Source organism: Ziziphus jujuba, chromosome 7 (assembly GCF_031755915.1).
Source record: "Ziziphus jujuba cultivar Dongzao chromosome 7, ASM3175591v1".
Classification (NCBI taxonomy): Eukaryota; Viridiplantae; Streptophyta; class Magnoliopsida; order Rosales; family Rhamnaceae; genus Ziziphus; species Ziziphus jujuba.
Window position 1 is genome coordinate 17177298 of NC_083385.1, and position 24488 is coordinate 17201785.

General features: G+C 31.5%; 2 protein-coding genes across 3 annotated transcripts; both read left to right on the forward strand.

The window, feature by feature from the left end:
* Positions 1-2358: 2358 nt before the first annotated feature.
* On the forward strand, positions 2359-9941 carry LOC107431437 (CLP protease regulatory subunit CLPX2, mitochondrial). Its single transcript, XM_060819091.1, has 15 exons — positions 2359-3163; positions 3851-3915; positions 4103-4200; positions 4325-4408; positions 6032-6078; positions 6238-6312; positions 6388-6465; positions 7017-7073; positions 7640-7710; positions 7812-7911; positions 8108-8212; positions 8794-8856; positions 8948-9070; positions 9190-9348; positions 9770-9941. Exons 1-15 carry the CDS (start codon positions 2411-2413, stop codon positions 9842-9844), a joined length of 1953 nt encoding a protein of 650 aa, XP_060675074.1. The 5' UTR covers positions 2359-2410; the 3' UTR covers positions 9845-9941.
* A 7858-nt stretch (positions 9942-17799) lies between these two features.
* On the forward strand, positions 17800-24055 carry LOC107425340 (uncharacterized). 2 transcript variants are annotated; one of them, XM_048479077.2, is made up of 8 exons: positions 17800-18015; positions 19228-19338; positions 20003-20122; positions 21645-21727; positions 21837-21912; positions 22409-22594; positions 22806-22934; positions 23760-24055. In XM_048479077.2, the coding sequence occupies exons 1-8, from the start codon at positions 17929-17931 to the stop codon at positions 23919-23921; spliced, it is 954 nt and encodes a 317-aa protein (XP_048335034.1). In that variant the 5' UTR covers positions 17800-17928; the 3' UTR covers positions 23922-24055. The 2 variants fall into 2 exon arrangements, with proteins under 2 accessions (XP_048335034.1, XP_048335035.1); XM_048479078.2 differs by having other exon boundaries at positions 17802-18015; positions 19270-19338.
* Positions 24056-24488: the final 433 nt, after the last annotated feature.

Below are 24488 nucleotides of genomic sequence, written 5' to 3' on the forward strand. Positions count from 1 at the left end.
TACACGCTGTGAGACAAATTAGTACCACTTGCATTTGCTCTGTTTGCTTCAAAACTCTAATTGGATGAGTTCAAATCGTTATAAACACTTTTTGATATGTTAGAAGTGTAAAGCAATATGCTTTTTTATATGATGGGTTTTTCTTTTCTTTTTCTTTTCTTTTTTCTATGATAATATTTGAGATTGAAATATTTATATGCTATGGTTTACCACTCCATCGTATAGTCTTTATTTTTTATTAATATATTTTTTTCATTATTAAATGGTATCCCATGACATCATACATGCCCTTTATATTGAAATCAGAGGCCAGGGTCCACGATAAATTGAGCAAAAAGCTACCGAATTGGCCTATTTTTTGCGTGTACCAATTGAATACATAAAAAATAAGTACATGCGACAAGTGCACTAGATGCGTATGGACCATACTTTATATATAAAAAATAAGTACCTGCGAGAAGTGGACTAGACACATATGGATGTTAAGAAACATGACACCGTCCACGTTATTTATATATATATATATATAATTGTTTTACAATGTGGATATTTAAGTGGATATTTATAAAAATGATAAAATCGTTATCAATATTATTATATAAAAAATTTATTATTTTTTAAAACATTCATAGAATAAAAAAAATATAGATGTTATAAAAATCATATATATATATATATATATATATACACATGAGATTATATTGGATTTAGCTTAACTATTTTAAATCATGTTTAAAATATATTTGATTAAATTTGGAATAGTTGAATTTCATTTACAATAATTTACAATCCACAGTTTAATTTAAACCACTGTGGCATTTCATGTTAATCCTAATATTTATCATTGTGGAATTTTTATTTTTTTTTTTTGGTTGCAATTCAATAAACTTCTTAATGGTTTAATATAATTATTTAGAGGTGATCAAAAAAGTGAATTGCTTTCCTTATATAAGGCCAAATAGTCCATGATAACAATATTGCATTATTAACCTAAATAAATAATCTTTTATATTTACCCTTAAATTTTTGTAATTTTGTGGTCCATAACTCCAACCTTATCTTCAATTTAAAAAAAAAAAAAATCGTGATACATATTTCTTTAACAAAGAAAGACTAAAAAGACCTAAAACATGGCCAATGCACGTGATAATTTATTGTTTATATCGTATCAACTTCTTCATCCTATGATTCCAATCTATCTATCAAGTGACAAAGACTATTTCTCTTCTAAAGAAAACAAAATTATATATATATAAATATATACAATGCTGTATTAATGTGGATTTTATAATACTACCGACTTTTTTTTTTTAAGTGATTGATTTATAATTTCTTGTGAAATATATATTATTATGAAAGAAACCGAAATAATTGCTACAGATTTCTTCACGTAATTTAAAAAAAAAAAAAAAAAAAGAACGCATTTTTATACATTAAAAGAAAAAAAAGAGCACTTTGCTATAATAAAAGCACAAATGATGCAAATTATTTAAGAATCAAGGTCAATTTACATCATTAAACAAAGATATCAATGAATTTTTATGAAATGGTTTTACAAAAAATTCAGATAATTATTTTAATCATGAGTTATTTATGAGAAATATAATTTTTATAGACTTTCATTTTAAAGGTTTTGATTAACTTTATAACATAATTATATAATAATATTATAATTATCAAAATATTCATCAAATTTGATAATATCAAATTATATATTAATATTTAATTTATTTTTTTTATCTATATTTAAAGTTTATGGCTAATATATCAATATATGTGATTTGGTAGAAAGAGTACTTTAACACATATAATATTATTGTGCTCATATTTCTTGTGTCAATAAAAATATTTTCTTAAAAAAAATAAGTTACATCAATAAAGGAAAATTTATTTTAAAGGAAAATATTTTTAAAAAATAGTGGATGAAAATTCATAATTACTTTATGTTTTTTTTAGTATTTAACACTATATTAGATATTTTAATTCTAACATTAAGCAAAAGTAAATAAACATAAATAAAAAAAAAAATTAAGGGCCCTTTCTCAAACCAAATTACAGACTTATTGCATTTTGATATATTTATATATCAAACCAATTGTTGTATTTATATATTTATATATATATATATATATAAAGGGTTTCAAAAAATATATATATATATATATATATAAAGATTAAAGAAAAGATAATTGTTTATTAGATGGAGGGCAAAAAAAAAAAAAAAAAAAAATCCTATTAACAATTTTTTTTGCCTTTCTGGGCTTAGCTTGAAGGCTTAAAAACATGTAGTCAATCGTTATTAAATGACTGAAGAATTATTATTAATTTTATTTATTTATTTTTTTCGAAAGACAAATGTGCCTCTTAAACAGTAAACTATATAGTCGTCAATCGGGGAGTATTTCGGTCTATGGTTCACTCACTGCCACTTCATTTTATCAAAAAACCAAAACAACGGCAACAAAAACCAGTAAACGAAAAAACAAAAAACGCAGAGATAAACATGTTTCCAATTCTCAGATTGGGCCGATCGTCGTCCCTAAAACGCATCGTTACGGCGAGCTCTCTCTTCCAGAACGACCTTCAATCCCCAAACCCCACCACCACCACCACCACCACAAAAACCACTGCGACTGGAATCGGAGAGCATAGCCGGACCCATTTCCGCCGGAAGTCTGACGGTCCGACCTCAACATTCGGCGGTGGAGAGTACGATCACATTAGGGCTGACGTCAACTGTCCCCGATGCTCCAAGCAAATGCCGGTCATCTTTTCGAACCGTCCGTTGTCGATTACGGGCAGAGAGACGGGGCTTTACCAGGCGGTCAATCTGTGCCCCAATTGCAAGACGGCTTTCTATTTCAGACCCTTCAAGCTGACTCCTTTGCAAGGAAGCTTCGTTGAGATTGGTCGGGTTAAGGGATCAAAGGACTCGGAGGGGAATTCGGAGAAAGATGGTGAGCAATTTGGACGCGAAGATGTCTCTGCCGCCGCTGATACGGCGTCGTCGGTAAAGGAGAATCGCGATAAGGTGGATGGCGATGGCGGTGGTTGTGGTGGTCTAGGCGAGGCGAATTTGCGGAAGGATTTGAATTTGCCGACGCCTAAGGAGATTTGTAAGGCGCTCGACGAGTTTGTTGTTGGCCAAGAGAAAGCGAAAAAGGTTTTGAGCTTTAATTTTTTATGTGGTTCATGTTGTAGGGTTTATTATTGTTTAAATTTATGGAATTTATCTGCTTTTTGGAGAAGAAAATGTGCCCATTTGGGCAAATTTTTTAGAATTTATATGATTCAGTTACTTTTTTGTGTTAATGATTAGCTAATTGATTAACATTATTGATATATATATATGTATATATATATTTTTTTTCCTCGTTAAGCAGACGTATCCATTTTTATTCAACGGCTAGTTTTCTGAACTAGTTATACTGATGTTGCGTTTCGTTTTAGCCAATTTCATTTTGTTCATATTTGTATTATTTTTATACTTGTACATGAGTAATGAGTAACCAGAAAAACATTTTGACTAAACAAAAAGGACCAAAATTGGAACTTGTTTGGTGGAGTTCTTGTTTCAGGGTATAAAGGGATGAACACCTAAGAATTTAATCCTTAAAATGAAAGGGAGCATCTGTATATTAGTGCGTAGGTTTGTGAAATAATTGGGCATCACTTCTTCTTCTTCTTCTTCATAAAGTAATGAAAGGGAAAAGGAAGGCATCTCCTTATTAATTAATCGATAATAACTGATGGTAGAATAGCCCATGGCGGAGTTCAGTGTGTCATTCCTTGTAAATTAGTATTTTATGTAATACATGGTGATTCATTTATGCATCTGCTCATGTGACAGGTGCTTTCTGTTGCAGTTTACAATCATTATAAAAGACTATATCATGCCTCTGATCACCCCAAAAGGTTAGCTTATAGTGCCTTTCTCTTTGGAGTCATTACATGTAAAAAGCACTGGTTCATGCTGACAATAACATGTTCTCACCACATCCAAGGTTTTAATGACAAGTCTGGTTTGCTTGTCAATTAAAAATTTTGATGGCTTTCCGTGTGATGCTGCTTTACAAATTGAATATGTGCATCTGTATACCAGGTCTGGTGGACAAATGGATAATTATCTCGATAATGATGACATTGATTCTGTGGAATTAGAGAAAAGTAATGTATTATTGATTGGTCCCACTGGGTCAGGTAAGTTAAGTATTCTTATTAAAATCTGTCAGGTTGTGTTCATTGGTATTATTTTGAAAATCTGTATATTGTTTGGACTGCTCTCTTCCTGATTTATGTATATCCACCTTGACTGTAAGGATAGGGAAGACCTTACTTGCAAAAACTCTAGCCCGTGTTGTGAATGTGCCATTCGCCATTGCTGATGCAACAACATTAACGCAGGCAAGTACTTTATTGATCCATATAGTTTTTTGCCTCATATTTTGATTTTCCTGTTTATATTTCTTGTGCCGTTTGATCATGTGCCCATTTGTGAATAGCTGCATTTTAAGTTTTAGGGCATGTTTGGTATGTAGAATAGATATAGGAATAAAATAGCTATTCCTTAGGATTGACTATTACATGTTTGGTAAATTTTAAATTTTAGGAATATCTATTCCATAGGAATACTTATTACCCCATTTTAAGGAATAACTTCATTTGAAGGATAAATATTCTTACCATATTTAAAATATACTCAAATCAAGATTGATTATTCTAAACTAAAAATACATATATAACTATAAAATTTTAATTTTAATTAATTTTTACAAATTTGATATTTTTGGAAAGAAAAAAAAAATCTTTTTAAAAACTAAATATTGAGCCTATTTCATGATAACAACCTAAAAATCAGTAGGAATATTTATTCCTTTTCCCTTTTTCAATTCCTCTGAATGTGTATTATTATTTTATTAGGAATAACCATTCTATATACCAAATATGACCTTAGTCTTTTACATGTACAACTAAAGTTTGCTGACTGACTTTGCAGAAAAGAAAGTTCTCCATTTCATTTGCATTTTCAAGTAATTTACTTCTCTGATTCGTAGAAATGCAAACATTCTTGATTGTTAGTAATTTACAAAGTTCATTCTTAATAATAAAGTAAATACATGTATTAAAGTTATCATCAACACCAGAAACTTTAAGTTTGCTGACTGACTTTGCAGAAAAAAAAAGTTTCCCATTTCCTTTGCATTTTCAAGTAATTTACTTCTTTGATTGGTAGAAATGCAAACATTCTTGATTGTTAGTAATTTACAAAGTTCATTCTTAATAATAAAGTATATACATGTGTTAAAGTTATCATCAACACCAGAAACTTTAAGTTGTTATGAAGTGGATGACCCAACTATGTATCGTACACTTAACACAGCCTCTTATGCATAAGGTCATCTATTAAAAATAACAATGTGTGTATTACATATGCAAAACCATCAGTTACTAGAATTAGAGGTCACCAAGATTCAGGGACCAAACAAACAATCTCTGATAGTATGGTGAGTTAACATCATCCTGAAAAGCTTAAAATGTTTGGAAATGGATCAATTCATGTATATCACAGTTTGCAATAGGATTTGCAGACATATTTATCACATCGTTAATGTTAACAAATGTTTTGACAATATTAACTTCTAACTAAAGCAGTTTTATAGCCCCTTGGTCTCGTTTCAGGTGAAAAAGAATAGGTTTGGACTAGGGCAGGAGTGAATCAATGATTTGGAACTTACCATTCAAAACGAACATATTTGTGTTCCTAATTCACTCTCTGCTTAAAGCAAAAGCTCAATTCACTGTAGTAGATCAAAATCTGCCCTTATTATTCATAAGAGTGACATCATCTATCAGTGCTGTGCATCTCTGTGTGTGTGTGTGTCTCTGTCTCTCTCTCTCTCTCTTTGCCATTTTCTTCCTGGCTCTGTTTGTGTAAACGATACCATGCTAACTAAAAATATAAGCTCCATGATCAAGGTTCAATTCATTTATTCTATTAAATGCAAGTGTTTGGTATTGCCCTTGTAGGCAGGCTATGTTGGAGAGGATGTGGAGTCAATATTGCATAAACTGCTAATGGTATGGTTACTGTTATTTCATTTTTATCTTAGATTACAGACATTATTATGTTGGAGAAAATTTGATGTTATTTGTGTCTCATCAGCCAGCATAAATATGTTTTGTCAGTTTTATTTGTTCAATAAGATGAGTAATTTTGATTATTATTTTTTTCATTAGGAGGCTGAGTTCAATGTGGAAGCAGCTCAGAAAGGGATTGTCTACATTGATGAAGTTGACAAGATAACAAAGAAGGTTGAGTTACAAGTATATGAGTTATGCATTTAGATATTTCTATGGTACAGGATAATTCAGTTAGATTTTTGACAGGCTGAGAGCTTAAACATTGGCAGAGATGTATCTGGAGAGGGTGTTCAACAGGCACTGCTAAAAATGTTGGAAGGAACTGTAAGCGAATGACATATTCATGAGTATCTAAATATAATATATTCATTTCCAAGCTTACCTTATCAAAATAAAGACTTCACTATGCGATTTATATTTGTGATCAAATTAAGAATGTTTCATTTCTGTTTGGGCGTTTCTCTAAAATGGATATGGTTGTCACAACTTTCTTTATGTCTCTATTCTACATATATCCCCAGGTCTGCATATTCTGCCTCTCTGATTCTTAGTTTCTGATGTTTTTCGCTCATCTTCTGTAAAAGACTTGTGAAATCCATAGTTTAATGATCTTGAGGAAGGAAATAACATTTTCTGATACTATTCTTGTCAAACCCTTTACACCTAGATGTCATATCTCTGTATCAATTATTTGTGTGCTGAATCCTGTGCTTGAAGTAAGTCTTATGTTGATATTGTTACAAGAAACAGAGAATAGTTAGTAAGTTCTGCATTATAGTAACACAGATCTTCAAAATGATAAAGCATGTTCAATTCTGAAGATTTGTTTGTCTTATTTAATTGGTTATAAAAAATAGTTTTTCTTTGTTTCTCAGGTAGTGAGTGTTCCTGATAAAGGAGCAAGGAGACATCCCCGTGGTGATAGTATTCAGGTAACTGGACCTTAAAGTATCTGTGTATTTCTTTCTCCAATTCGGGGGAAGCATTTCCCCCCTCCCTCAATAAGATTATATCTGGTGTAGGAGAAAGGTGCCCCTTATGGTCCTAGGAATTTATCTTGCCTTATTGAACCAGGCTTGATGACAGGCACATTCAAAGTATTAATGTTGCTGGTTATAATACAAAAGGGAAACCATCTGAACTGGCTAGCTCATTGTTGATGCCTACTGAGGCAAAATAAGTGCACTTGATAGAACAATAAGTCTCTTAAAAAAAAAAAAAAAGAAAGAAAAAGTAAATCAGTTGGAAGTGATTTTTATATGGCTATCATCTAGTGTCCAACTTTTCTGTCCCTGGATTTCTACTTTGAGGACTGCCTTTAGGCCTAGGTTTTCAAGGTTTGAAAGCACTTGCTGAGATAGTAGTGTTAGCATTCTTGCAAGGAACAGTAGATTGCAAATAAGACAACTATGTTTTGCACGGTATCCAGTGATTTACCAATTTCTCTCTCTTTGCTACTTTTCTGGTGCAGTGATATACCATGTTGCAATTTTTGCAGATGGATACAAAAAATATTCTTTTCATATGTGGTGGAGCATTTGTTGATTTGGAGAAGACCATTTCAGAAAGGTGACGTCTTTATCATTAGTGGATTATTTAACAGCCTTTTTGTTTCACTATCGCTAAGCAAGTTTGTTTGTTTGTATTTTTTTTTTTTTTTTTTTCTCCAGAAGGCAAGATTCTTCCATCGGCTTTGGAGCACCAGTTCGTGCAAACATGAGAAGCAGTAGAGTTTCTGATGCTTTAGTGACATCATCATTGTTGGAATCTGTAAAACCCAAATCCCAATATGGTTAAAGCACTTGCATCTTCCATGATAGTTTATGTTTATTTCTTTTGGTTAAGATTCCTTTTGTTTTATTTCTTGATTTGAAATTTTATTGGATTCTCCGTCCCTATCCCTCACTTGTAAAGTGTATCATCTTTTGTTTAAATAGCCTACAATAATTCTAATGAGGACTTGCAGGTAGAAAGTGGTGATCTTATTGCATATGGTCTTCTGCCTGAATTTTCTGGGCGCCTTCCAATTTTAGTGAGCTTGTCAGCTTTAAATGAGGAACAGCTGGTTCGGGTATGTATGTTCTTCAAGTTTTTCCCATCGTTGGTTTTTGTGGTTATTAGTGGGATCAGGACATGCTAATTATGAAGATGGAGATCTACATCAATAAAAGATAAAAAATGAAGACCTATACTCAAAGCTTTACTTTCCTTTGGTTCAAGCTTGGGTTGGAAGGCAATTATGAAGCTCAAGTCTAAATTTTGTCAAACAAAGTACATATTAATGTGTTTTCATTTATGGATTCAAGTATGCTCAGGCTTGGGCTTTAATTATGAGTTCAAACAGGCATCCTATTCCATTTATCATATTGGATCGATTGAGCCCTTAGCTAGCTGTTATTCTAATCAGCATCCTAAAATCTGAGTATATCATATACTACAACTTATTGTGTTTTTCATATAGAATCGGAATTATACTGTGTTATGTTTGTGCCCTCTAGATCGACTTGGTACTAACTAGATGCTTATACGCTCGTAAAACTGATCAAACTTGGTATTAGAATTGAACATAGTTGATTGAGGCTTTTTGTTTTTTCTCCTTTTCTCATTGTGAAGATATCAAGAAATTTATGTGCAACTGTTTTCCTAAAATAGGTCCTAACAGAACCAAAGAATGCTCTTGGTAAGCAGTACAAGAAGATGTTCGGCATGAACAATGTAAGATTTTAATCAATTGCACCTTTCATTAGCTATGCTTGTTGCAGAAGGTTTACCATTTATAAGAATGCTTCTTAATTATACATGTCAGGTAAAATTACATATTACTGAGAATGCTTTGAGATTGATTGCAAAGAAAGCAATGGCAAAGAATACTGGTGCCCGAGGCTTAAGAGCCATATTAGAAGATATCCTTACTGAAGCAATGTTTGAGGTAATGTATAAATATATATGATATATATACATATATATTTATAGGGATTTGAGATAGCAAGAACAGATTCCAGAGCATGTAGGTCCATTATGACACAAAATCATTCTTTATATACACAGATTCCAGATATCAAGGAAAACATCGATGGTGTAGATGCAGTTTTGGTTGATGAAGAAGCAGTTGGATCAGTGCATGCTCCAAGTTGTGGTGCAAAAATTCTTCGTGGAAATGGTGCATTTGAGAGATATCTTCATGAAACAAAGACAGGAGAGCCTATGGTATGTTACTTAATGCCTTTCTGTGTCTTTGGAATCCGTCCCAAACCTTTTTTCGTTATTTACAGTTTACGCCAACTATTTTCTATGCAGTCTCGACCAAAATGAGTTTCCATAATAATATAAATTTACATTTTTTATATGAAAATGGGAAGAAGGTAAAATATATTTTGTTAAATCTATCAGCAAATATTTGGAAACTTCCACGAACCTCTGCAACACTGTCATTTCAAGGATTAGATATGTCTTTTTGTAATGTAAAATATAAATCAAAGTAAAAAGTCATTTACATTTTTGGAGGGTTACTGCTTAGGAATAGAAGTACTTTATTGAGACTTCTTCTAAGGACCGTTTTTCCCAACTGTAAACTATCTTTTTTCACCATCATTGCTTGAATAACAATAGGGTTGAACTCGACTCTCAGGTTGAAGGTGGAAATGGTGAGAACGAAAACTGGCAGAGAGAATCAGAGATTCAACAAAAAACCATGAGATTGTAATTTCTTTCTTGAAATAGTTTGTACAAAGTTCTTTGTATGTATATGGACACTAGCTAGATTGTATATATGCTTCCATCTCAAATTATTAGGACTTCAACCAATGATCCATGACATACTGATGGACCGTTTGTGGTTTGCTGGATGCTAGGAGAAGTCACTGGCGGTCCACTTGCTGCACACTGATGGTTGCTTTATTTTGATTTTAAATTTAAAAAAAAAAAAAAAAGGAAAGAAGTAAACCAAAAATTAATTTTAAAAAATGTTTAAAAAAAGGAAAAATGGGGTCTGCTTTATAGATATATATATATATATATATATAAATAGTTGAGCCCCAAATGCAACAAATTCGAAATTGTGCTATTTTCTTTAATTATTATTATTGCATCAACAACATTACAACCAATTAAATTAGCTCATTGTCATTTTAATTGTTCATATATTGATCATATAATTTACTTGAAATGGACAAAATTTGATTACTGCCTAGCTATAAATATATAAAATTTATATATTTATATGTTTTCAACAAGCAAATACAATATTTGGACATGTGTTAAATTGGAGAATGTATAATTGGAGAATGTACAGAGGATTTGCAAGCTCCTAATTTATCAAACTCAAAATATAAGGTTGAACCTAATCAAAATCATAATATAAGGGTGTATTTAATTAGGATTTTAATTGACTTCAAGTGGTATTTAATACAAACTTTTAAAGACTTCAATATAAATTTGAAAGTATTTAAGATTTTCTTTAAAAAATCTATAAAAGTTTAAAAATATTAATTAAGATTTTTTAAAAGCCTATAAAAATAAAGAGGTATTCAATTAAAATCTTTTAAAAGTTTACAAAAGTCATATAGTATTTAAAATGTCAATGAGTTTTATTGACCTTTTCAAATCCATGTTTTTAATTGACTTTTAAGTTAAAAATGGAAAGAGTTTTATTGACCTTTTAAATCCATGTTTTTTTTTTACTGACTTTTAAGTTATAAAGTTGGAGAGATTTGTTTAAAAACTTTTTCACCTATCTAATCCAAAACTTTTAAAATGAATATATTTGAATTATCCGGAAGTCATTTTTGCAACCCTTCCCAATTGAAAATACTACTACTTTTGTGGGGATGGTAAAATGATCTGATTGCGCAAATTCCCGCAAGGATCGGCCTCTACGAGACAGGACAAGATGGGATAGGGATAGGGTGAGATCGAAGAATGTAATCCCTGTCCCATATATATATATATATATATATATATATATATATAAATGTATAAACAAATTTAAATTAACATATTATATATATATATATATATATATATTTTTTTCCCCATTAAATGGTGTATTTTTTTTTTTAGAACAAATCATCTAATTGGCAGACTATTTCTGTATTCTATATGATTCGAATTTGACATAAATAAAAATATTCAACCATTAAAATTATTCATTTCATCATTTAAATAATATATTTATATATACATATTATTATAGCTTATAACAATATAAAATTATTAGTAAAAGTATATATTATTTATATCAATAAAATATTATTTTTTTAAAAATGATTGAATTTTATTTAAAAAAAATGTGGGGAATCAGTTTTCCTGGTCCTACCCTATTTCCCCTTCAGCCAATCTCTATCTTGCCCCACTTTATTGCCATTTTTATACTTTTGTAGTACTCATTAGTTATTGGGTACTCCTCTATAATAATAAAAAACAAAAACAAGGAAAAAAAATTATTATAGATTGTGCATAAAATATAAAATTAAAAAAAAATCCCAAGAAAAAGAAAAAAAAAAACATAAAATATGAAAGTCACAAATTTTTATTTTTATTTTTTCTTGTTAATATTTCATTTTTAAAGTGATTTTTATAATTTTTTTTATTGACATGTAAAACATAATTTTATTACGACAAAGTTTTTAATTATATTTTAAAGTCAATAAAAGTTTATCAATGTTTATGAAACTTTATCTATATTTACAAAGTCTATTAATATTCATCAAAGTCTATCAATGTTAAATAACAATAGTTATTGCTAGTGGGTTCACTTCAAAGAAATGACTATCATTTACGAGTGAACATGAAGTTGTTTATTTGCAGCTTAAAAAATACTACGAAGAAAGTAAAACCAAAATGGATTATTGGGATGGTCGATTTGGTTATTCCTCAGTGTGTTTTTTATTTTATTTTTTTGTTGGCTTGAGCAAGTCAATTAAAGTTATTAAGCAACTTAGAGATAAAATTTTATGAGTGTATTAAAAAGCTAATTAAACCGTAAATTCCAATCCAACATGTTTAACTAAATTATTTTATAGTAATTGAATTGGATTAGTTTTAGAAATTTAAAATTGATAATTGGTTTACTTGTATTTGTTTCAAAAAACAAAGACATATATAATCGATCCAAATCAAACTGAATAAAATATAAATAATTGAAAAATAATTAGTAAATTACCGTTATTTCTATTTATTCAATATATATATATATATATATATATATATATTTATTAGCATTATTTAGTTAGAAAAATTAGTAGTAATTGATATATTATTTTAACCAATTTTATTTTATTTATCTCATTTTAAAAACAAATATATTTATTTTTTAAAATATTCATAGATTTTAATAAAATATTTGGCTATTTTACAAGGTAAAAACTAAAAACAACCAAAAATATCTAAAATTATAAAACCTTAAATTTGCAAATGCAAAATCCAAACACAATCCTAAACCAATCATCCTATATAATCCAAACTAATCATTATTGAATTGGATCACATTGAATTTGATGTTGAAATCGATATGGATTTCATTGAAATTATCAAATGGATTAGTAATTTGATTGGATCTATTATTGTTAAAATAAATTAGATAAATTAAATTATCCTTTTGGAACAACACAGTTAACAATCACTATTAATAATAACTCAGAAGTCCCAATTTCAAAACTTAGTGAGATAAATTACGTTATCCAAAAAAAAAAAAAAAACAATAGTGACAAATTAATTTTATATGGAATATATTAAATAAATTTAAAAAATAAATAATATTAGAAATACTAAAAAGTCTATCAACATATATATTAAATAATAAGATGTCATTATTTGATAGATTTATAATGCTACACATACCAAATTTATTTATCAAAATTTTGATAAGCAAATTTGGTAAATATAGAAATACTGTTTATTTAAACTAATTTCTTTAAAAAGTTGTCAAAATGTTTATAAATTTATTTATCAAATAATATGATAATATTTAATTAATTTTTTTAAATTTATTTATCTATATTTAATATTGATTTATTTTTTTAATTTACTTATTTATATTTAAAAGTTCAGTTTTTCATAGGGGGAAATGGGAAAATAGAATATGAAAAGAAAATCGAAAGAAATGAATGCAAGGGGATCAAATTCTATTTGTATTATATCTGAAATGAATCTTGGCTATTCGTACCCCTCAACTCCCCTTGTAATATAAAAGAATTAGTACCATTCTTTGGGAATGAGAGGAGACACAGTATGAACAAACCTCCCTTTTTTCTTTTCTATTGCAATTTCTGGATTATTATATGATGATTTTTAAACTTTCCATATATATATAGAAATAGAAAGAGATAGACTAGAAACGATATCTCTTATCTCAATGACACCAAAGGGATATTAAATGAATGGAATTGGGATATGGATGGAATATAATGAAATAGAGCCATTAAAAAATGATTCATTTCTCATTTATGGGATTTTATGAATCTACAAAAAAATTATCCACGAAGAAAAAATCAGCAGAGTCTTTGTATAATCACCTAAAAAAGGGAAGAGGGGTTTTTATTAATTGGGGTGAAAGTTAGGGATATATGGTGATACGAACTTAGAGAAATAAGAATTTAGAAAGTGATAAGACACATTTTGCATGTCCTCGGAAACTTAGAGTAGGTGAAAATTCTCCTAATTTATGTCCTACCATACGATCTGTTATATAAATTGGCAAATGCTCCTTTCCATTATGGATAGCAATAGTATGCTCGATCATTGTCGGTATAATGGTAGACGTTCGGGACCAAGTGACTATTATTTCTTTTTCTGCTTTTGTGTTAAGTGTATTTATTAGAATATGGTATAACGTGTGGCTTCTTCCGAGCATAAGCTCGTATGAATGTGTAAACATGATATATAAGTAACTGAATTAGAGCTATTTTCAAATGGATCGATATTGGGATGAATTTATGAAATGTAAAGTCAATATATGTATGTGGATATCTATAAGATATCATACGAAAGGGATGTTCCGGGTCGAGGACTCCTTCTCCTTCCCCTTCTTCAAATTCCGATTCGTATTGTTCATAGAGAAATCTCTTATCAATGAGGCAAAGATAAAAGATCCTGGAACAAGGAAATACCGTTTTCGATTGTCTCAACAACTAGATCAGAGTGCAGAATCAAAAGAGATTCTAAAAGAGATAGACAAAAGGGGGGTTAGAGACCAACGGATTTCTTGAGTGTTCGAGTTTATTTATGGCATGAAACAACTCGAAGTATGGGGCTAGCTTATTGATACATTTCAGAAAACCTTACTTGAATATATTTAATTTTTTTTTACCAACAAAAATCTGCGCTCAAAATAATATATTTTATTTTATATTTTTGAGCACGGGTGAATCGGGATCCTAATGCATATAGATACAAATGGTCCAATGGGAGCAAGAATTTACAGGAACAATTATAGTTACAGTAATGTTGATCATTTAGTCGGTGTTAGGAGGTACATTCGAAATTTCATATCTGATCAAGCTTTTTTCTTTAGGGATAGTAATAGGGATCATTACTCCATATATTTTGATATTGAAAATCGAATGTTTGAGACTGACACTGATCGTTCTTTTCTAAGTGCACCAAAAAGTTCTTTTTATAGTTATCAGAATTCTAGTTATCCGAATAATGTGTCTAAGAGTGACGATCCTCACTATTATCGTTACATGTATGATACTAAATATAGTTGGAATTACAGACATATGATCATTACGCTTCAACAGGGTTATTCTATTCCACCTGTTAGAAAGAAAAGAACTTAAATCAAAATACTTAATAGCATGGCGATGCATTTATACAAAACTTCTACCCCGAGTACAAGCAAAGGAGTAGTAGACAGTCAAGTGAAATCCAATCCACGAAATAATTTGATCTATGGGCAGCATCGTTGTGGTAAAGGGCGTAATGCCAGAGGAATCATTACCGCAGGGGCTGGGTTCTATTTCCGGGTCGGGCAGGAGGTTAAGGCCATAAGAGAAGATTGCCCTCCCGGTAAGGAAGAGAGGAAAAAGGTGCTGTTATCTAGGGGTGGGCAAAATCCAATCCAACCCGTTCAACCCGCCCAATCCAATCCATTTTTAACGGTTTGGATTGAATTTTTATATCAATTGGATTGGATTGGGTTCAAAATATTATAAATTGTATGGATTGGATTGGTTATGGATTGAAAATATAAATCCAATCCAATCCAAATAATATATTATATAACTAAAAAATTATATATTTTTTATTTTTTTCATTTTTATATATTAATTTTGGTATTTTTTTTCATTTTTATATATTAGTTTTTAATTTTTTTTTCCATTTTTATATATTGATTTTTAATATATTTATATATATATATTTTTCTTTTTTTTTTCTTTTACATCCTCATATCTCAAATCCCAAATCAAATTGTAAGTTGTAACCCTAAACTAAACATTTACCTTTGTTGCCGCCCACCACCAGTCCATCACCATCACTATAATATATATATATATATATATATATATCTACATATATTGTATCCAATTGTTACTTATATATATATATATATAAATGTCTAAATACAATTTATTGCTAATTTTATTGTTTTGATCTTCGTAGAGCTTACAGAATCAACTAAAATTAGTGAACTTGTCAACGTTGATTGACTTATGATTTACCAAAGTTTTAATGTTAAAAAAAAAAGAAGGAATTATGCATTGATTCTTGAGTGAATGAATTTTGACGAATATATTATTTTACATTATTTGTTCTAACAATTTTAATTTAATTTTATAGGAGTGAGATGATGATATTAATGTTTGCTATTTAATAAGTGCATGAGGTGTATCATTTGCTACATTTTTTTCTTTATTTTTCATTGTAGACTATGTTGTATTATTTCAATTGTATTTTATGTTTGGATAATTATAATTTATTATTTATATTTTATATTTGGAAAATTTTTTATTTGTATTATATATTTATAAATTAGTAAGTTTCAAACCGATTAACCAATCCAAACCAAACCGATCATAAATGGTTTGGTTTGGTTTAGATTTAATGCTTTAATGGTTTGGTTTGGATTGTAAATTAGAAAAACCGATATGTATGGATTGGGTTATATTTCGGTCCAAAACCGAACCAACCCAATCCATGCCCACCCCTACTGTCATCTATCTCGACCAGTTTCCCGCTCAAAGACGTAAAACAGTTATTTGGAAACTCTTTCAAGCAAATGTACATTCACCCCTTTTTTTGGATAGAATCGAAAAAGACTTTTTTTTTTTTCTTTTGATATCTCTGAGCCGATGAAAATGTTTTTTAAAAATTGGATGTGGAAAAACACAGAATTAACAATTTCAGATTATACAGAAAAAAAGCCAAAAGGCATTGAGAAAACCAATGAAAAAGACAAAATAGAAGAAGACAAAAGACAAGAAAAAGCATGTATAGAAATAGCCATCCAGTTGCAGTGAGAATTGCTAGCCATATAGTTGAAGAAAAAAGGTAATCTCCTCTAGTGCCAGTTTCTTGCCCTAAAATAGGCTGCTTTGTTCCCTCAACCCCATAAGAAGACTACTTTGATATACGATGTGCTTTACTCTTTAGCTCTGGGCAATTCATCAGTTAAGACAGCAGGAAAGTTAGAGGTTGTCCAAGATCATGGCGAGCACACAGAGCGGTGCCCGGGGTATACATTCCTAGAGGTAACACCTAGTAACTAGAAAGAAGAGAAGGTAAACCACAATGAGAAACCTACTTGTACTAGTCAGTTGATTACCATTTTCAGCCCCAATGCATTAAGAGTCACGATTATGCTCAGGGTGACTGCTCCAGTCAGTACTAGTATGGTCTTAGCGGCTCTTAACTATCAAATCAAAGCCCTATCATTGTAAAGCTTTGTCTGTCATTTTTCGGCCCCAGGAGAGTTTACTCGACCCATTCCTCAGTCTTCCGCACTACTCAAGTAAGTGTGCGACTCCGTATGAGGACTTCCTTCCCTTCTGCCCACTATCCGTTCACACAGTTCTCAAAGCGGAGGAGGAAGGGTGGGCAGCAGGTACCACGAGCCCTCTGTCCCACACATCTATCCAGAAGCTAGTGTAGTTCACCGGTTCCACCGAATGCTCCTATCTCTCGGCAAAGATTGTGTGAGTGTGCAGTTATGCTTCGGATGCTTTGCCATAGAATAGATTGACCCAGTTCCCGTTCTTTTCCAATACACTCGCTTTATATCTCTGACACACAAGGAAGGACGCGGTGAGAAGGAAGCAGCCCTAGCCTCTGTATATAAATTATATAAATATATCAACTAATAATATTTTTAACATATATTATTTAATAAATATTTTAATATCTGTAGCATTACTAATTCACTGATTTATATTTAAATTGTATTAATCTGGCAACGGAGGATGATACATCATCTTACCACATAATCGCAAGTGCCTCTAGCAATACCCAAAAAAAAAAAATAAAAAATTAAAATAAAATAAAACAAAACAAAATAAAGGTCAAAATCGAGCACGATCTTAAAATTTAAATGTTGTTTAACAACGAAAAAGCAGCCTGTTTTCTTCCTTTGACCCAAGTTCGTAACGCGGCCCAAATAGCGGCCCAATTATCACCAGTGGAAAGCGGTTTTGGGTGTTAATTTCTCGATCCGCGTTTTGTCTTTGTTATTGAATTCAGATTACTCCGTCTTCTTCTTTTTCTTCTTCTTCTTCTTGTTGCTTTCTTTTTGCAAAACCATCTTCGAAAGACTTGAGTTTCTTTGATTTTATTGTAATAAGAAAAAAAAAAAAAATGCAAGGTGGGGAAGGAATTGGGGAAGAGGTTAGCATAGAAGAGCTTTCCTCCAATCTATCAACCTACAAAGACCAGCTTCAACAGGTAATTAATTAATTTATTTTTGCCTCTTTTATTTTAGGGACATTATTAATGCTTTGTTTTAATTTGAATTTGGTTTCGAATTGGAGTTTTCTTATTACTTTTTTTATGTTGTTTGTTGGGGGGGGGGGGGGGGGGGTGGGTTAATACGACAACTGTTGCTGAATTAGGGTTTTAATTGTTTTTTGGTGAAAACCCTTTTTCTTTTGGAATTTGTTTGGTTGTGTGTCTGGTAGCGGGGAAAACCTAAGCAAAGTGATAGAGGTGTTATCTTTAGTTTTCATCGCTTTATGAGAAAATATACTGTGGATGCTTGTCATTTTCAGTTTTATGTTTGGGATTTACGTAGTGCAGATATTAGGTTGAGTTTGTATCTGTCCCTCTTCTTACTTTGTTCATCACTCCTCTTGGAGAATTAAGTTGAGTTTATCTTGTGGTTCTCTTTTTATATAAAATAAATAAATAAAATAATATTTGGGGTTACGCATATGTTTTAAAATTTGCATAACAAACTCGTGAAAGGCGCGCAACCATTAAGGATTTGTGTTCAAATTGATCTGGGATATGCATAGCAATCTTCAGGTAGCACTGCCAGAACTTCTTTGTAGGCTAAAGACTTGGATAAAGAGGTTTTAAATTAACTGGGTAGATATATTACTGTATTAGGGTATGAATTCGACATGGCGTTTGTTCTAGGTGGTTAATACTTTTCTATACGATGAGTCTTTTTTGTTTTATGTTTTTTGCATCAAGATATGTTGGATTTGATCTAATGTTCTTGTTAACTATTCTTGATGTTTGGTTGTGGGGTTGAGGGGCTTTTAACCTTCCTTGTGAAATTCATAAGTGTGCTGGTTGAAACTGATGCCTATCTTACAAGGTTATAGATATATGAGTTGATTTTTGAAGTTGATTGAGGCTTTTCTTTTATTGTCTATTTTTTTGTTTCTTTTTTATCCTGGACTGCCTATATGAATGAGCCTATATATGCCTTCCCCTTGGTTTCTTTTGCCATCGCTCCTCTCTCCTTATATCTTATTGCTAGTTGCAACAACATCAATTAGTTTTAGAGCACATACTTGTTAGACCATGTATTTGTTTCTTATTATTGTTGTCTTATACCAGATTGTTTATATAAAATGATTGTCGAAGTTGATTAGTTGTTATCATGTGCTCATAATTTATATTGATGAAGATATATGAACTATTCTGTAGGTTATTGTCTGCATAATGATTACTTCTCATGCTTTTGCTCAGGTCAAACAACTTTTGGTTGATGATCCTACAAACTCAGAATACGCTGACATGGAAAAGGAGCTCAATGAGGTAATTTGTTTAAGGCTCTTTTCCCCTCACAGTTCTTCATTGGACATATGCTTTTAGTTTCTTTTATTCTTTGTAGGAGGGTTCTCTTCTTTTATTGAGTTTATAATGTTTGTATCTAGTCAAGTATTTGTTTTAAGAAAAAAGTCAGCATCTTCTCTAGCTCTAGGGATCACAAAACCAATTGCAAATGTTGTTTGGATGACTAAGTTTTCAATACAATTATCATTCTTCTTTTATTTCCTCCTCTCTTTTGAAGGAATCAACATGTTGCTCAAACAAGCAACATCGATTAACTGCTAATGGCTTCTGTGGAGGTTTGTTTTCATTACAGGGTTGAAAAGGTGAGGATGGTATTTATGCTAGCTAAACTTCATGAACTCCAGAATTGGGAACTCTTTGGAGAATAAAAAAAAAATATTGGTTCTAAGTATAGAAATTTAGAACGTAATCAAGATTCCCATCACTTCTATCTTGGTTCCTGTGCAGGTGTACTATGTTTCGTGATGGCCAGCCTGCTCTCTCTCCCACTCACCTGATTTCAGAATGTTCACACTCAGATTCTAAGTTTGAGATTTTTGACAATAATTTGCTCTTTGTGCATCTGTGAACATATATGTATTTGGTTATGAAATGTTAGAACTCGGCTAAATGTTTAGGGATGCAGGTAATTGCTCTGACGGAAGAACTGCTTGCAACTGCAAAGCAAAATGAGATCTCTGCATCAGATGTCGTGACAAGTGTTAGTGGATCTCCTGGTTTGTCCCATCCAAAGGGGAATAATCAGGTAACCGGTGTGCCTATGTGGTTTTGTTTCATTTGGAATGGAGGAAATTTACTTTATGTTTTGGTTAAGACACAATTTATATTATGATGAAGTTCTATTTGAACTTAGTTCAGAAGCTAATTTCATATAAAAACAGTTCAGCTATACTGAGCCTAAGCGATGGTAATCGTTTTACTATTTTTTATTTTTTATTTTTATTTTTTTGTTCCTTTCATACATTCAACCTTTATGGTTTGCCTACCGATGAAGTGGACTTTTGTTTTCAATTGGAATTGGTGGTGTGGTTAATTAAACCAATAATTAGCTTATTGTTTGTTATGTAACAGTTTTTCAGTTTTTTCCCCTTTAATTTTTGGGGTTGTGGGGAAATGTAGTATACATGAATGGGTAAATTTGAATTGTCGTCAATCATCTACACATTGCTCTAGGTGATGCCATTTCTAAGGCTCAAGTAATTTTGAAGAAATGGTGTGACAGGGGACTATGAGGGTAGTGATAAGGAAATATTTTGACATTTATTTTGAAAAAGCTTATGATCATGTGGGATTGTAATTTTAGATTTTTCATTGGAAAGTGGGATTAGCATTGAAATTGGAGCCTGGAGGAACTGGATGATGGAAAATTTCAATCAGTAAATTGTTGGGTTTTAACAATGTTAGGTTTAAGTGAAGAGTTTAGGGTGTCTTGGGGTCTTAGGCTAGGGGATTTTTTAACGCCTTTCTTAATTTGTTTTAAGATGTTTTAAGCAGTTTGGTTGAGAGATGGCTGAGGAATATCCTTGATCAAAGGTTTTGTGATTTATAGAGAGGAAGTGTCTCATTTACAATTTGAAGATACCCTCATGGTGTTAGATATGGAAGTGGATAAATTTTTAAAACCTAATATTGTAAAACGACAAAGTCTCTCTATCAGTTACAGAAAATCCAAAACCCAATAGAAAAGGGATTTTGCCCCAATGGAAGGCCAGGATATTTGAGACATCGTTATCCTAAAACATATCTGACTTTTTTGCAAATTATTGCACTTATATCAATTCAATTCTTGAAGTAATCCTGCATTAACACTGTGGAACTTTACCATGTCAACTTGCAGCATTTCCTGAAAACAAGAAAGCTTCAAAATGACCCGTAAACTAACTTTATAATTTATCATTCTTCTCTCTTTTCTTCTTTCCAAACCCTAATATTGTGTCATTTACATCTTAATTCTTAAGTTTAGTATTACTAGTATAAACCTTGTCTTTGTTGTAATGGAAATTTGTCTTATAAAAAGTCTGTTTCATGTTTAAAAATCATCATATTGTGTTAGTATTTGGTTCCAGCAGCATAATGTGGGTGGTGAAGGTGTATAAATAACAGAACTGTCGTTACTTCTTTCGGGATATGCTCACATTACCATTTGTAACCTTTTGTTTTTGCTAACTTTCTTTTTGGTTGTTCCCTGCTCTCTTGTTATTTATAATTATGATATGTATAGTATGCATGTTTCCTTTGCAATCTTTCTTATCGTTTTTCTCTTATAGGATCTTGGAAGCATCTCTGATCATGCTGATAAATTTCCTGTTGGCACAAAAGTGCAAGCTGTTTGGAGTGAAGATGGGGAATGGTATGTTATAGAAGATAGATGTATCAGATTAATGAATTTAGCTTTTTATTTTTCACATTTGTTTTACCTTTCTTTCTCTTTGTCTCTGCTTGATTAGTTGAATGTTCAGGTATGATGCAACAATAACGGCTCATACTCCCAATGGATATTATGTTGCTTACGATGAATGGGGGAATGCAGAAGAGGTATGCCTTTTTAATAGGCACATTAATAGTCGAATAGGATCTGTATTTATTGAGGCTTTGGCCTCTTTGCTAGTGTCATTCTCTTTGTCCATATTGTTGTGCAAATATGGCTTTTGTCTTTTGTATTTTAAGGGACTTGTCTCCTGGTATAAATCTCAAGAAGATGAACACATGGATATTCCCTTTGTAGTGTTAGTTGATTTTCCACAGTGACAGAGAACCGAGGATTGGGAAAAGACAGAGAACGGAAAGAAGAGAGAGAGGATGAACATAATCTAATATATAGTATTCAATAACCTTGGCTTGCTCAAAAAATTACTACAAAAACCTGTTTGTATAATAGGGTGGTCCAAACTCAATAAGTGAATTGTGCCAACTAGCAAAAGTAGTATAATAGTGAAAAAAAAATCTAAAAAGAGAACCATTAAATAATAATTCTAATTTCTAAACTAAAATAGAAAGCAGGAAGGGTTGTAACTGATGATTTATATTACAGGTTGATCCTGCCAATATAAGGCCAATTCAAGAAGATGCAATGGATGCATTGCTGGAAGCTGAGAAGGTGGCTGAAGAGACAAAACAAGCCATCAAGCGGAAGATTGCTCAGGCGGCTTCTGTTGATTTCCAGTCACGAAGCTTACCAGCAAAACTACGAATAGAGCCTGATGACCCTGAGGATGTGGTAAGCTATAAATTTCTTTTGTATAATAATATACTTGGCATTGACTAATTTTTCTCTTTGTGAAATCTAAGTTGTTATCTTGTTGTTGGATAGCTTATTAAAAGTTTTTAGAACTATTTTAGTGGGGTTCATTTTATTTTTAGCTTCTGTTATTTTCGTTTACACCCAAAGTTATGGTATATTGATATATGCTAAACTTTAATATTTACAGAAAGTGACCAAACGAAAGAAGATACATGCTTTTAAGTCAAAGATGAGGATGGAGCAACTTGAAGTTACACAAAATAAGCGCCAAAATGCATGGCAGCAGTTCCAGTCAACTAAAGGCAAGACTAAGAAGGTATGTTTGATTTCTTTCAACTTTTGAGTCTGCTTGTGGTGCTTCACCCATTGATCATTGCCATCTTTCTTCAAGGCAATATTTCCTCACAGCCAACTCCATTTGTAGTTTAAAGGCTTTTCTTTTCTGGATTGAGTTTTAAAAGGTTAATGCAGTTAGAAGTAATGTTTGCTGATTCAGATTTTGCACCATATTCAGCAATTTTTTTTTTGATAACTTCAAATCAAAGTCATAATGACCCATCTACTGTCAAACACCATTGAAGACAAAATGGATAAGTAATCTTCAATGTTGTTTTGGCACAAAGTGCTAATGTGGATTTTCTCTCTCTCTCTCTCTCTGTCTTTGAAAAATTGGGGAGGAGGGATTTTAGCACCAGGTCTTGAACCCAGGACCTGGGGGTTATTGCTAGTGGTCATTGCCAATTGGCTGTCCTGATGGGACTTGCTATGTCTAATGTTCTGCTTTTATTTCTGTTAAAGTTGTTCCTTCCATATCTATAAGGTGTAGAAGACACTGATGCACTGTACATTTAGGAGTTGTTGAAACATGCTCTAGGTTGAAGTGATGATTTTGTTAGGAGTTTACTTTCCTTGTTTTGACATTCTGTTTGAATTTCATGGACTACATACGAAGTAGTCATTAAGAGACCTTTCATTTTTGCCGCTGGTTTGACATAACTAAAATTTGAATGAGTGTGAAGTCTGAAAATTTGATAATCTTAATGTCGTTCAATTTTGCCCCAAAAGAAACAAGAGGTAAGTTACTTTTGGTGGTTGGCTTCTTATGGATTTGTAATCTGTAATTTCTTTTGTACATATTCAGGTTGGTTTCTTTTCTGGACGCAAGCGGGAGAGCATCTTCAAGTCTCCAGATGATCCTCATGGTAAGGTTGGTGTGACTGGAAGTGGAAAGGGTTTGACAGAGTTTCAGAAGAGGGAAAAGCACTTGCATCTCAAGGGTGGTATTGTTGAGGGTGATGATTAGGATCTAAGTTTTGTTTTCTCCTTTTTCTGTATGTATCTGTTTCTTTAGTCAAGCACTTGGCTGATGAATCAAAGAGTCTTTGCTAGCGCTAATGCTAATGCCATAATACAACAGTCAATTTATTGCTGCTCCAATAGATTTTTTTTTGTTTTTGTTTTGTTTTGTTTTTTTTTTTATTTTTCATTGTCCGTTTGCTGAAAAATGGAGTGATGGTTTTGGATCTACCCAGTAAATCTGACAGAGTTATAAAATAAGATGAAAAGTTGTTTTATAGGACAGTGGTGATTTGCCGGTGCTGAATTATATTGCTGCTGCATAGGAGAAAGGCTGAAAGTTCTTGATCTACTTCCAAATGTATTTAGGACCCTGTTTTGCATGGTTCATAAATTGTACTTTTGGTTTTTAATGTTTAAAAACAATTTTTAAGAGCATTTGGATAGTTTTCTATAAGAGTTTCAGGCTTTTAAAAAAGCTTTTAACCAAGACTAGTAACATGTAGCTTCTGCAAAAGTTAACCTAAACAGGCCTTTAATGTTGCAGCATGCATTAGATGAATCTCTAAATTCG

Excerpts from the sequence above, each read along its gene's own strand:
- LOC107425340 (XM_048479077.2), top strand. The coding sequence starts at position 17,929 with ATGCAAGGTGGGGAAGGAATTGGGGAAGAGGTTAGCATAGAAGAGCTT. Across the intron at positions 18,016-19,227 it reads ACAAAGACCAGCTTCAACAG|GTTATTGTCTGCATAATGAT; the intron begins GTAATTAATTAA and ends ACTATTCTGTAG. Across the intron at positions 22,935-23,759 it reads CTAAAGGCAAGACTAAGAAG|GTTGGTTTCTTTTCTGGACG; the intron begins GTATGTTTGATT and ends GTACATATTCAG.
- LOC107431437 (XM_060819091.1), top strand. The coding sequence starts at position 2,411 with ATGGTTCACTCACTGCCACTTCATTTTATCAAAAAACCAAAACAACGG. Across the intron at positions 4,409-6,031 it reads AACAACATTAACGCAGGCAA|GCTATGTTGGAGAGGATGTG; the intron begins GTACTTTATTGA and ends CCTTGTAGGCAG. Across the intron at positions 7,912-8,107 it reads CATCATCATTGTTGGAATCT|GTAGAAAGTGGTGATCTTAT; the intron begins GTAAAACCCAAA and ends GAGGACTTGCAG.